Source organism: Arctopsyche grandis, unplaced genomic scaffold, assembly GCF_051622035.1.
Source record: "Arctopsyche grandis isolate Sample6627 unplaced genomic scaffold, ASM5162203v2 HiC_scaffold_24, whole genome shotgun sequence".
In the NCBI taxonomy this organism is placed as follows: domain Eukaryota; kingdom Metazoa; phylum Arthropoda; class Insecta; order Trichoptera; family Hydropsychidae; genus Arctopsyche; species Arctopsyche grandis.
This window is the reverse complement of record NW_027518432.1, coordinates 215,427-229,922: the sequence shown is the minus strand read 5'-3', so window position 1 is coordinate 229,922 and position 14,496 is coordinate 215,427. Positions and strand designations below refer to the sequence as shown.

Genomic DNA, 14,496 nt, shown 5'->3' with positions numbered 1-14,496 from the left:
CAAAAATATACACGAAACTCGCTTAACTCACCAAACCTAACCCAACCTAACTTAACGATCAACGAAATCAAAGAACTCGAGTTTTCAAGATTTACACAAAACTTGCTAACCTTACCAAACCTAACCCAACCCAACCTAACCGTCCCCGAAATCAAAGAATTCGACATTGCAAAAAAATACACAAAACTCGCTTACCTCACTTAACCTAACCCAACCTAACCTAACCATCACCGAAATCAAAGAATTCGACATTGCAAAAATAAACACAAAACTTGCAAACCTCACCAAACCTAACCCAACCTAGCCTTACTATCACCGAAATAAAAGAATTCAACAATGCAAAAATATACACAAAACTCGCTAACCTCATCAAACCTAACCCAAACTAGCCAAACTATCACCGAATACAAAGAAATCGACAATGCAAAAATATACACAAAACTCGCTAACCTCACCAAACCTAACCCAACCTAGCCTAACCATCACCGAAATCAAAGAATTCGACATTGCAAAAATATACACGAAACTCGCTTAACTCACCAAACCTAACCCAACCTAACTTAATGATCAACGAAATCAAAGAACTCGAGTTTTCAAGATTTACACAAAACTCGCTAACCTTACCAAACCTAACCCAACCCAACCTAACCGTCCCCGAAATCAAAGAATTCGACATTGCAAAAAAATACACAAAACTCGCTTACCTCACTTAACCTAACCCAACCTAACCTAACCATCACCGAAATCAAAGAATTCGACATTGCAAAAATAAACACAAAACTTGCAAACCTCACCAAACCTAACCCAACCTAGCCTAACATTCACCGAAATAAAAGAAATCGACAATGCAAAAATATACACAAAACTCGCTAACCTCACCAAACCTAACCCAACCTAGCCTAACCATCACCGAAATCAAAGAATTCGACATTGCAAAAATATACACAAAACTCGCGTAACTCACCAAACCTAACCCAATCTAACCTAACCATCACCGAAATCAAAGAATTCGACATTGCAAAAATATACACAAAACTTGCTTCCCTCACTAAACCTAACCCAACCTAACCTAACCATCACCGAAATCAAAGAATTCGACATTGCAAAAATATATACAAAACTCGCTTACCTCACCAAACCTAACCCACCTAGCCTTACTATCACCGAAATCAAAGACATCTACAATCCAAATGATACACAAAACCCACTAACCTCACCAAACCTAACCCAACCTTACCTTTCCATCACCGAAATCAAAGAATTCGACATTGCAAAAATATACACAAAACTCGCTTACCCCACCAAACCTAACCCAACCTAGCCAAACTATCACCGAAATCAAAGAATTCGACATTGCAAAAATATACACAAAACTCGCTTACTTCACCAAACCTTACCCAACCTAACCTAACCAACACTGAAATCAAAGAATTCGACAATGCAAAAATATACACAAAACTCGCTTACCTCACCAAACCTAACCCAACTTAGCCTAACTATCACCGAAATCAAAGAATTCGACATTGCAAAAATATACACAAAACCCACTCACCTCACCAAACCTAACCCAACCTTACCATACCATCACCGAAATCAAAGAATTCGACATTGCAAAAATATACACGAAACTCGCTCACTTCACCAAATCTTACTCAACCCAACCTTACCGACACCGAAATCAAAGAATTCGAGATTTTCAGATTTTCACATAACTCGCTAACCTCACCAAACCTAACCCAACCTAGCCTAACTTTCACCGTAATCAGAGAATTCGACATTGCAAAAATATACATAAAACTCGCTTAACTCACCTAACCTAACACAACCTAACTTAACCATCACCGAAATCAAAGAACTCGAGTTTTTAAGATTTACACAAAACTCACTAACCTCACCAAACCTAACCCAACCCAACCTAACCGTCACCGAAATCAAAGAATTCGTCATTGCAAAAATATACACAAAACTCGCTTACCTCACCATACCGAACCCAACTTAACCTAACCATCACCGAAATCAAAGAATTCGACATTGCAAAAATATACACGAAACTCGCGTAACTCACCAAACCTAACCCAACATAACCTAACCATCACCGAAATCAAAGAATTTGAGATTTTAAAATTTAAACAAAACTCGCTTACCTCACCAAAACTAACCTAACCTAGCCTAACTATCACCGAAATCAAAGAATTCGACAATGCAAAAATATACCCAAAACCCGCTAACCTCACAAAACCTAACCCAACCTAGCCTAACTATCACCGAAATCAAAGAATTCGACAATGCAAAAATATACACAAATCTCGCTTACCTCACCAAACCTAACCCAATCTATCCTAACCATCACCGAAATCAAAGAATTCGACATTGCAAAAATATACACAAAACTCGCTTCCCTCACTAAACCTAACCCAACCTAACCTAACCATCACCGAAATCAAAGAATTCGACATTGCAAAAATATACACAAAACTCGCTTACCTCACCAAACCTAACCCAACCTAGCATTACTATCACCGAAATTAAAGAATTCGACAATGCTAAAATATACACAAAACCCGCTAACCTCACCAAACCTAACCCAACCTAACCTAATTATCAACGAAATCAAAGAAGTCGACAATGCAAAATTATACACAAAACCCGCTAACCTCACCAAACCTAACCCAACCTAACCTAACCAACACCGAAATCAAAGAATTTGACATTGCAAAAATATACACGAAACTCGCTTAACTCACCAAACCTAACCCAACCTAACTTATCCAACACCGAAATCAAAGAACTCGAGTTTCTAAGATTTACACAAATCTCGCTAACCTCACCAAACCTAACCCAACCCAACCTAACCGTCACCGAAGTCAAAGAATTCGACAATGCAAAAATATACACAAAACCCGCTAACCTCACCAAACCTAACCCAACCTAACCTAACCAACACCGAAATCAAAGAATTCGACATTGCAAAAATATACACGAAACTCGCTTAACTCACCAAACCTAACCCAACCTAACTTATCCAACACCGAAATCAAAGAACTCGAGTTTTTAAGATTTACACAAAACTCGCTTACCTCACCAAACCTAACCCAACCCAACCTAACCGTCACCGAAATCAAAGAATTCGAGATTGTCAGATTTACACAAAAATCGCTTCTTGACAAAAATCGGTCCTTCGAAACGGATTGCATGATTTTATCTGCAAGAGCCAACATAAGTCAATGATCACTCCTTTCTGTCCGAATTATTGTCACATTTATTCCATTGTGTATACATATTTCTGCTTCTGTGCGTTAGGGTTGCCAAAAATTTTACTGATGATACAGTTTTAAATACATAAAATAATAATTTCCTCCATGAATGCTTGCGCGTGAACGATTGTTTCTTTTTTTTTGTATTATCATTTAATTCTAATTATTATATAGAAAAGTTACGATTATTGTTCACGTTCGCGAATATTCAGCTGCTTCTGAATACTAACTTCCTCAATTCTGACTTCGTGAATACGAACGATCTTGAGCTTTGTTAGATTCACAAGTTGGGAATTTCATAGAAATCCAGTAATTTTAAATACTAATGCCCTCAATTCTGACTTCATGAATGTGAATGATCTTGAGCGGTATTAGGTGTTTATTAAGTATTTCACGCTTTCGTGCGAATATTCAGCTGCTTCTGAATACTAACTTCCTCAATTCTGACTTCGTGAATACGAACGATCTTGAGCTTTGTTAGATTCACGAGTTGGTAATTTCATAGAAATCCAGTAACTTTAAATACTAATGCCCTCAATTCTGACTTCATGAAGGTGAATGATCTTGAGCGGTATTAGGTATTTGTTAAGTATTTCACGCTTTCGTGCGAATATGGAATTTTTTTAAATAGTTTTCTGTTGTTCAATTTGAATATTGAACAGTTCTCCTTTTGGGACAGATTTGTCACATTGTTCTGAATATTGTACGTGAGTCGCGTAGATCGATTACATGTACATGTTTGTCATTTTAAACAGGTGACAATTATACATATGTATGTACATATAAGTACGAGATAAATAAATTAATTTAGGAATCCAATTATAAAGTTTAAGTTAAATTAGTAAAACTGTAAATTTACTAAATAAATATAGATTATAAATGAACAGTTACTTTAATTTTCGTAAATGAAATTTCACGACGATAAAATAGATAAAGTATACTTTTACAACAATTTATACTTGCAACATTCTAGAAAATACACAACATTACAACAATAACCGAATAAATCGAAACATCACATTTTCACACATCTATAATAATCAAGTTATTTTATTATTATTACTTTTTTTCTCAACATCATGGCTAGTTACGAAGTATTAAAAAAAAATAGATCCAAAGCATATGAAATTCTGTCAAAGGCTATAAAAGAATTAAAAGATTGTCCAAGTTTGGGTGTAATTCAGCGTAAGGTATCACTGGTAGAAACTTATAAAGGAAAATTCGAAGAGGCACAGTTGGGTATAAATTTGGGTGATTTTGAAAATGAACAAGATAGAGATATGCATGAAAACAGATATTTTAAGGCTTATGATGAATTCACGGATATGGCTAATCATATGATTGATGATAGATCAAGACAAATCGTAAAACAAAAAAAAATTTTTTTTTCGGAAACAAACGTAACTAATTTATGTCCCCTAAATGTACCTAATTTCACTGGCACCCAAGAATCCTGGGGTGAATTCAGAGACATGTTCATTTCACTTATTCATAATAATTCTGATCTAAATAATATATCAAAACTTGCTTATCTTAAAAAATCACTACAAGGTTCAGCTATGCAAGTCATTCAAGGACTAGAAAATACGGAAGAAAATTACACCATCGCGTGGGAACTGTTAGTAGAGCGATATAATCATTCTAGGATGATAATTAAAACAAAAATAAATTCAATGTTTAACTTAAGGGCAATTCAAAGGGAAAATTACACAGATTTACGTCATTTAATTGACGAAATAACGATAAATATACGAACATTACAAACAATGGGACAACCAATAAAGCACTGGGATAGCATATTAATATGCATAGTATTATCTAAGTTACCCGTACGAATGCAAATCGAATGGGAGAATACCTTACCAAACAAAGACATGCCAGCTTATGATTCATTAAAAAATTTTTTAGAAAATCGTTGCTCAGTACTACAATCAATAGATGCAAGTAATTCAAAACCAGTTTATCAAAATAATAATGATTTTTCTGTAAGAACATATAATAGACAAACTAGAAATTTTGAAAGTATTAAAAAAAAACGTTGTCACTTTTGCGATCGAGAACATTTTACAGCTAGCTGTCCAATTTTAACAAAACAAACGCCACTAGAGAGACGACGATCTGCTACAGAAAAGAAATTATGTTTTAGATGTCTTAATAGTGGTCACATGTGGGAAAACTGTCATTCAAAATTCACTTGTAAAGATTGCAATAGGGCTCATCATACACTATTACATATCCCACAAACATCTATTGTTGAAGAAACAAACTTCTCTCCTCAAACATATACAAACATAGGTACATTTCACAACGCCTTACTAGCTACCGCCTCAGTTCTTTTAAAGGATCATGACGGAAAATTTCATAAGTGTAGAGCTCTACTAGATCCAGGATCTCAAACTAATTATATTACAGCCAAATTAGCTAGGAATTTGAAAATAAAACAGAATCATGTCCACATACCAATAACTATGCTGCAAGGTGTGACAACAAACACAACAAATTCAATAAATACAATAATTAATTCAGAAGTCTCTAATTTTTCATCGGATATCACATTCTTAATTTTAAATTCAATTACCGGAATGTTGCCAAACGAAAATATAAATAAATCGATTTTAAATATTCCTAAAAATATCAACATGTCCGATAAATATTGGCATAAACCAGGTCAAATTGACGTTTTGCTCGGAGCACACATATTTTGGAAAACATTAAAGACAGAGAAAGTAGATTTAGGGCAGAATCAGCCCACCATGTTCGAAACAGAATTTGGGTGGATTATTTCCGGAAGGATTCCAACATTAAAATCATCATCAATTACATGTAACTTATCAATAGCGAAATTAAACAATCAAGTAAAGCAATTATGGGAAATTGAAGAAGTACCAGAAATACTTCCGAGATCGTCAGAGGAAACCAAATCTGAACAACATTTCAAAGATAATGTTTCGAGACTACCATCAGGCAGATTCTCAGTTAAATTACCATTTAAAAGCTCACCAAATGATTTAGGTAATTCTTTATGTGTGGCGGAGAAAAGATTACTGGCTTTTACTGGAACAAATACCATTGAAAAATACTGGCTTTTAAATGGAACAAACACCATTAAAGGAACATTACGTAAATGTATCACATGTTTTAAGAGTAAACCTATTATTATAGGTCAATTGATGGGTGACTTACCATCGTCTCGAATAATTCCAAAACCTCCTTTTCATCATTACGGGGTTGATTATGCCGGTCCATTTGCAATTAAGAATGGAACTTTGAGAAACTCCAAAATCACCAAATGTTATGTTTGCATTTTTATCTGTTTCGTAACAAAAGCAGTACACATGGAAGTTGTTAGCGATTTAACTACAGTTGCGTTTTTGAATTGTTTTAAACGATTTGTCGCGCGTCGCGGAAGGCCAGCTATCATGTGGTCGGACAACGGGACAAATTTTGTCGGAGCCAAGCGAGAACTAGGACGAATATTGCAGAATTTATTTTCAGAAAATTCCTTTAATCAAATAATTAGTTATGCGTTTACGGAAGGCATTCAATGGAATTTTATTCCGCCTCGATCACCTCACATGGGAGATATTTGGGAATCGGCCGTTAAACAATTGAAGTATCATCTAAAAAGAATAATAAATTCAGTAAATTTAACGTTCGAATCATTGGCAACTGTAATTGCACAGATAGAAGCATGTCTAAACTCCCGTCCTCTTACACCCATATCAAATGATCCTAAAGACCTTAATCCTTTGACTCCCGGTCATTTCTTAATTGGACGACCATTATTGGCCATTCCTCAATCAAGAGTAATAGAAACCACTAATATCAAACATCAATATTTTCAGATGACCAAGGCAACTTCTGAATTTTGGAATAGATGGTCACTGGATTACATTTCGGCATTACAAATAAGAAATAAATGGAAACAACAAAAAATTGGAGATTTAGTTGTGATAAAAGAAGAGGGACTGCTAACAACTGCATGGGCTTTAGGCAGAGTCAGACAAATCTATCCAGGCGGAGACAGATTAATCGGAGTATCAGTTAAACATTCAATAGGTGATGTGCCAATCACCATACACCAGCCGGCAGTCCCTCTTCTATTTCTTGTAATAAAGGAAAGTAAAACCGACAAGAAAGAAGTCATTATTACTCAATTACGTAATTTTCCATGGTTTAACCTCACAAAAACTAACCCAACCTAACCTTACCATCACCGAAATCAAAGAATTCGAGATTGTAAAATTTAAACAAAACTCGCTTACCTCACCAAAACTAACCCAACCTAACCTAACCATCACCGAAATCAGAGAATTCGAGTTTTTAAAATATACACGAAACTCGCTAACCTCACCAAACCTAATCCAACCTAACCTAAACATCACCGAAATCAAAGAATTCGAGATTGTATGATTTACACAAATCTCGCTTACCTCACCAAACCTAATCCAACCCAACCTAAACGTCACCGAAGTCAAAGAATTCGACATTGCAAAAATATACACAAAACTCGCTTACCTCACCATAACCAACCCAACCTAACTTATCCAACACCGAAATCAAAGAACTCGAGTTTTTAGGATTTACACAAATCTCGCTAACCTCACCAAACCTAACCCAACCCAACCTAACCGTCACCGAAGTCAAAGAATTCGACAATCCAAAAATATACACAAAACTCGCTAACCTCACCAAACCTAACCCAACCCAACCTAACCGACACCGAAATCGAAAAATTTGAGATTTTTAGATTTTCACATAACTTGCTAACCTCACAAGACCTAACCCAACCTAGCCTAACTGTCACAGAAATCAAAGAATTCGACATTGCAAAAATATACACGAAACTCGCTTAACTCACCAAATCTGACCCAACCTAACTTAACCATCACCGAAATCAAACAACTCGAGTTTTAAGGATTTACACAAAACCCGCTAACCTCACCAAACCTCACCCAACCTAACTTACCATCACCGAAATCAAAGAATTTGTCAATGCAAAAATATACACAAAACCCGCTAACCTCACCAAACTTAACCCAACCTAACCTAAACATCACCAAAATCAAGAAAGTCGACATTGCAAAAATATACACGAAACTCGCTCACTACACCAAACCTTACTCAACCCAACATAACCGTCACCGAAATCAAAGAATTCGACATTGTAAAAATATATACAAAACTCGCTTACCTCACCAAACCTAACCCAACCTAGCCTAACTATCACCGAAATCAAAGAATTCGACATCGCAAAAATATACACAAAACCCACTAACCTCATCAAACCTAACCCAACCTTACCATACCATCACTGAAATCAAAGAAATCGACATTGCAAAAATATACACGAAACTCGCTCACCTCACCAAACCTTACTCAACCCAACCTTACCGACACCGAAATCAAAAAAAATGAGATTTTCAGATTTTCACATAACTCGCTAACCTCACCAAACCAAACCCAACCTAGCCTTACTTTCACCGAAATCAAAGAATTTGACATTGCAAAAATATACAAAAAATTCGCTAACCTCACCAATTCTAACCCAACCTAACCTAACCATCACCGAAATCAAAGAATTCGACATTGCAAAAATATACATAAAACTCGCTTAACTCACCAAACCTAACCCAACCTAACTTAACCATCACCGAAATCAAAGAACTCGAGTTTTTAAGATTTACACAAAACTCGCTAACCTCACCAAACCTAACCCAACCCAACCTAACCGTCACCGAAATCAAAGAATTCGACATTGCAAAAATATACACAAAACTCGTTTACCTCACCATACCGAACCCAACCGTACCTTTTTTACACCGAAATCAAAGAATTCGAGATTGTATGATTTTCACGAAATTCGCTTACCTCACCAAAGCTAACTCAATCTAGCCTTACTCTAACCGAAATCAAAGATATCGACATTTCAAAAATATACACAAAACTCGCTAACCTCACCAAACCTAACCCAACCTAGCCTAACTATCACCGAAATCAAAGAATTCGACAATGCAAAAATATACACAAAACTCGCTTACCTCACCATACCCAACCCAACCTAACCTATCCAACACCGAAATCAAAGAATTCGAGTTTTTAAGATTAACACAAATCTCGCTTACCTCACCAAACCTAACCCAACCCAACCTAACCGTCACCGAAGTCAAAGAATTCGACATTGCAAAAATATACACAAAACTCGCTTACCTCACTAAACCTAACCCAACCTAACCTAACCATCACCGAAATCAAAGAATTCGACATTGCAAAAATAAACACAAAACTCGCTTACCTCACCAAACCTAACCCAACCTAGCCTAACTATCACCGAAATTAAAGAATTCGACAATGCAAAAATATACACAAAACTCGCTAACCTCACCAAACCTAACCCAACCTAGCCTTACTATCACCGAAATCAAAGAATTCGACAATGCAAAAATATACACAAAACTCGCTTACCTCACCAAACCTAACCCAACCTAGCCTAACTATCACCGAAATTAAAGAATTCGACAATGCAAAAATATACACAAAACTCGCTAACCTCACCAAACCTAAGCCAACCTAGCCTTACTATCACCGAAATCAAAGAATTCGACAATGCAAAAATATACACAAAACTCGCTTACCTCACCATACCCAACCCAACCTAACCTATCCAACACCGAAATCAAAGAATTCGAGTTTTTAAGATTAACACAAATCTCGCTTACCTCACCAAACCTAACCCAACCCAACCTAACCGTCACCGAAATCAAAGAATTCGACAATGCAAAAATATACACAAAACTCGCTAACCTAACCAAACCTATCCCAACCTAGCCTAACTTTTACCGAAATCAAAGAATTCGACATTTTAAAAATATACACAAAACTTGCTCACCTCACCAAACCTAACCCAACCTAGCCTAACTTTTACCGAAATCAAAGAATTCGACAATGCAAAAATATACATAAAGCTCGCTAACCTTACCAAACCTATCCCAACCTAACCGTACCATCACCGAAATCAAAGAATTCGACATTGCAAAAATAAACACAAAACTCGCTAACCTCACCAAACCTAACCCAACCTAGCCTAACTATCACCGAAATTAAAGAATTCGACAATGCAAAAATATACACAAAACTCGCTAACCTCACCAAACCTAACCCATCCTAGCCTTACTATCACGGAAATCAAAGAATTCGACAATGCAAAAATATACATAAAACCCTTTAACCTCACAAAACCTAACCCAACCTAACCTAACCATCACCGAAATCAAAGAATTCGAGATTGTAAAATTTAAACAAAACTCGCTTACCTCACCAAAACTAACCCAACCTAACCTAACCATCACCGAAATCAGAGAATTCGAGTTTTTAAAATATACACGAATCTCGCTAACCTCACCAAACCTAATCCAACCTAACCTAAACATCACCGAAATCAAAGAATTCGAGATTGTATGATTTACACAAATCTCGCTTACCTCACCAAACCTAATCCAACCCAACCTAAACGTCACCGAAGTCAAAGAATTCGACATTGCAAAAATATACACAAAACTCGCTTACCTCACTAAACCTAACCCAACCTAACCTAAACATCACCGAAATCAAAGAATTCGACATTGCAAAAATATACATAAAACTCGCTTAACTCACCAAACCTAACCCAACCTAACTTAACCATCACCGAAATCAAAGAACTCGAGTTTTTAAGATTTACACAAAACTCGCTAACCTCACCAAACCTAACCCAACCCAACCTAACCGTCACCGAAATCAAAGAATTCGACATTGCAAAAATATACACAAAACTCGTTTACCTCACCATACCGAACCCAACCGTACCTTTTTAACACCGAAATCAAAGAATTCGAGATTGTATGATTTTCACGAAATTCGCTTACCTCACCAAAGCTAACTCAATCTAGCCTTACTCTAACCGAAATCAAAGATATCGACATTTCAAAAATATACACAAAACTCGCTAACCTCACCAAACCTAACCCAACCTAGCCTAACTATCACCGAAATCAAAGAATTCGACAATGCAAAAATATACACAAAACTCGCTTACCTCACCATACCCAACCCAACCTAACCTATCCAACACCGAAATCAAAGAATTCGAGTTTTTAAGATTAACACAAATCTCGCTTACCTCACCAAACCTAACCCAACCCAACCTAACTGTCACCGAAGTCAAAGAATTCGACATTGCATAAATATACACAAAACTCGCTTACCTCACTAAACCTAACCCAACCTAATATAACCATCACCGAAATCAAAGAATTCGACATTGCAAAAATAAACACAAAACTCGCTTACCTCACCAAACCTAACCCAACCTAGCCTAACTATCACCGAAATTAAAGAATTCGACAATGCAAAAATATACACAAAACTCGCTAACCTCACCAAACCTAACCCAACCTAGCCTTACTATCACCGAAATCAAAGAATTCGACAATGCAAAAATATACACAAAACTCGCTTACCTCACCATACCCAACCCAACCTAACCTATCCAACACCGAAATCAAAGAATTCGAGTTTTTAAGATTAACACAAATCTCGCTTACCTCACCAAACCTAACCCAACCCAACCTAACCGTCACCGAAATCAAAGAATTCGACAATGCAAAAATATACACAAAATTCGCTAACCTAACCAAACCTATCCCAACCTAGCCTAACTTTTACCGAAATCAAAGAATTCGACATTTTAAAAATATACACAAAACTCGCTCACCTCACCAAACCTAACCCAACCTAGCCTAACTTTTACCGAAATCAAAGAATTCGACAATGCAAAAATATACATAAAGCTCGCTAACCTTACCAAACCTATCCCAACCTAACCGTACCATCACCGAAATCAAAGAATTCGACATTGCAAAAATAAACACAAAACTCGCTAACCTCACCAAACCTAACCCAACCTAGCCTAACTATCACCGAAATTAAAGAATTCGACAATGCAAAAATATACACAAAACTCGCTAACCTCACCAAACCTAACCCATCCTAGCCTTACTATCACGGAAATCAAAGAATTCGACAATGCAAAAATATACATAAAACCCTTTAACCTCACAAAACCTAACCCAACCTAACCTAACCATCACCGAAATCAAAGAATTCGAGATTGTAAAATTTAAACAAAACTCGCTTACCTCACCAAAACTAACCCAACCTAACCTAACCATCACCGAAATCAGAGAATTCGAGTTTTTAAAATATACACGAATCTCGCTAACCTCACCAATTCTAATCCAACCTAACCTAAACATCACCGAAATCAAAGAATTCGAGATTGTATGATTTACACAAATCTCGCTTACCTCACCAAACCTAATCCAACCCAACCTAAACGTCACCGAAGTCAAAGAATTCGACATTGCAAAAATATACACAAAACTCGCTTACCTCACTAAACCTAACCCAACCTAACCTAACCATCACCGAAATCAAAGAATTCGACATTGCAAAAATAAACACAAAACTCGCTAACCTCACCAAACCTAACCCAACCTAGCCTAACTATCACCGAAATTAAAGAATTCGACAATGCAAAAATATACACAAAACTCGCTAACCTCACCAAACCTAACCCAACCTAGCCTGGCTATCACCGAAATCAAAGAATTCGACAATGCAAAAATATACATAAAACTCTTTAACCTCACAAAACCTAACCCAACCTAACCTTACCATCACCGAAATCAAAGAATTCGAGATTGTAAAATTTAAACAAAACTCGCTTACCCCACCAAAACTAACCCAACCTAACCTAACCATCACCGAAATCAGAGAATTCGAGTTTTTAAAATATACACGAAACTCGCTTACCTCACCAAACCTAATCCAACCTAACCTAAACATCACCGAAATCAAAGAATTCGAGATTGTATGATTTACACAAATCTCGCTTACCTCACCAAACCTAATCCAACCCAACCTAAACGTCACCGAAGTCAAAGAATTCGACATTGCAAAAATATACACAAAACTCGCTTACCTCACCATAACCAACCCAACCTAACTTATCCAACACCGAAATCAAAGAACTCGAGTTTTTAAGATTTACACAAATCTCGCTAACCTCACCAAACCTAACCCAACCCAACCTAACCGTCACCGAAGTCAAAGAATTCGACAATGCAAAAATATACACAAAACTCGCTAACCTCACCAAACCTAACCCAACCCAACCTAACCGACACCGAAATCAAAAAATTTGAGATTTTTAGATTTTCACATAACTTGCTAACCTCACAAGACCTAACCCAACCTAGCCTAACTGTCACCGAAATCAAAGAATTCGACATTGCAAAAATATACACGAAACTCGCTTAATTTTAGCATAATGTGTATGTATGTTGGTTTTATCTATATTTATATATGTATGCTATTTTTTATTTATATATATATATATATATGTATATATATATATATATGAGTAATTTATCTTTATTTATGTGTATTGATGTGTTTATGTGTATATGCATGTATAATGTTTGTATGTTTATGGATGTATGTAATGTATGTGTATATGTATATGTATATGTGTATGTATGTATATGTATGTATATATGTGTGGGTATATATATATATATATATATGTATATGTATATATATATGTATATATATATATATATATATATATATGTATATGTATATGTATATATGTATGTATATGTATATATGTATATATATGTGTGTATGTATATGTATATATGTATATGTATGTGTGTATGTATATATATATATGTAGGTGTGTATGTATGTATATGTATATATGTGTATTTTTATATTTATGAATGTATGTATCTGTATTTGTGTATACGTGTAAGAATTTGTGTATATATGGATGGTATACATATATGTTTATATAATTGTCTTTGGCCAGGAAGGTGCATTGGGTTTACCTGTTAGGCCTTCTTGGTGTAAATTAAATGAAAAAATAAAAAAAATAAATAAATAAATAAACTCACCAAATCTGACCCAACCTAACTTAACCATCACCGAAATCAAAGAACTCGAGTTTTAAGGATTTACATAAAACCCGCTAACCTCACCAAACCTCACCCAACCTAACTTACCATCACCGAAATCAAAGAATTTGTCAATGCAAAAATATACACAAGACCCGCTAACCTCACCAAACTTAACCCAACCTAACCTAACCATCACCAAAATCAAGAAAGTCGACATTGCAAAAATATACACGAAACTCGCT

At 35.8% G+C, this 14,496-nt stretch overlaps 1 protein-coding gene across 1 annotated transcript in view; it reads left to right on the top strand.

Annotated features, from left to right (window-relative positions):
• Window positions 1-4,333: 4,333 nt before the first annotated feature.
• LOC143921879 (uncharacterized) overlaps window positions 4,334-14,496 on the top strand; it is a gene marked incomplete at its 3' end in the record, with an annotated part of 194,408 nt that continues 184,245 nt past the window's right edge. The window contains exon 1 of the mRNA XM_077445198.1: window positions 4,334-7,313. Within this exon, the coding sequence (XP_077301324.1) occupies window positions 4,334-7,313 (2,980 nt within the window). The remainder of the gene's footprint in view (window positions 7,314-14,496) is intronic.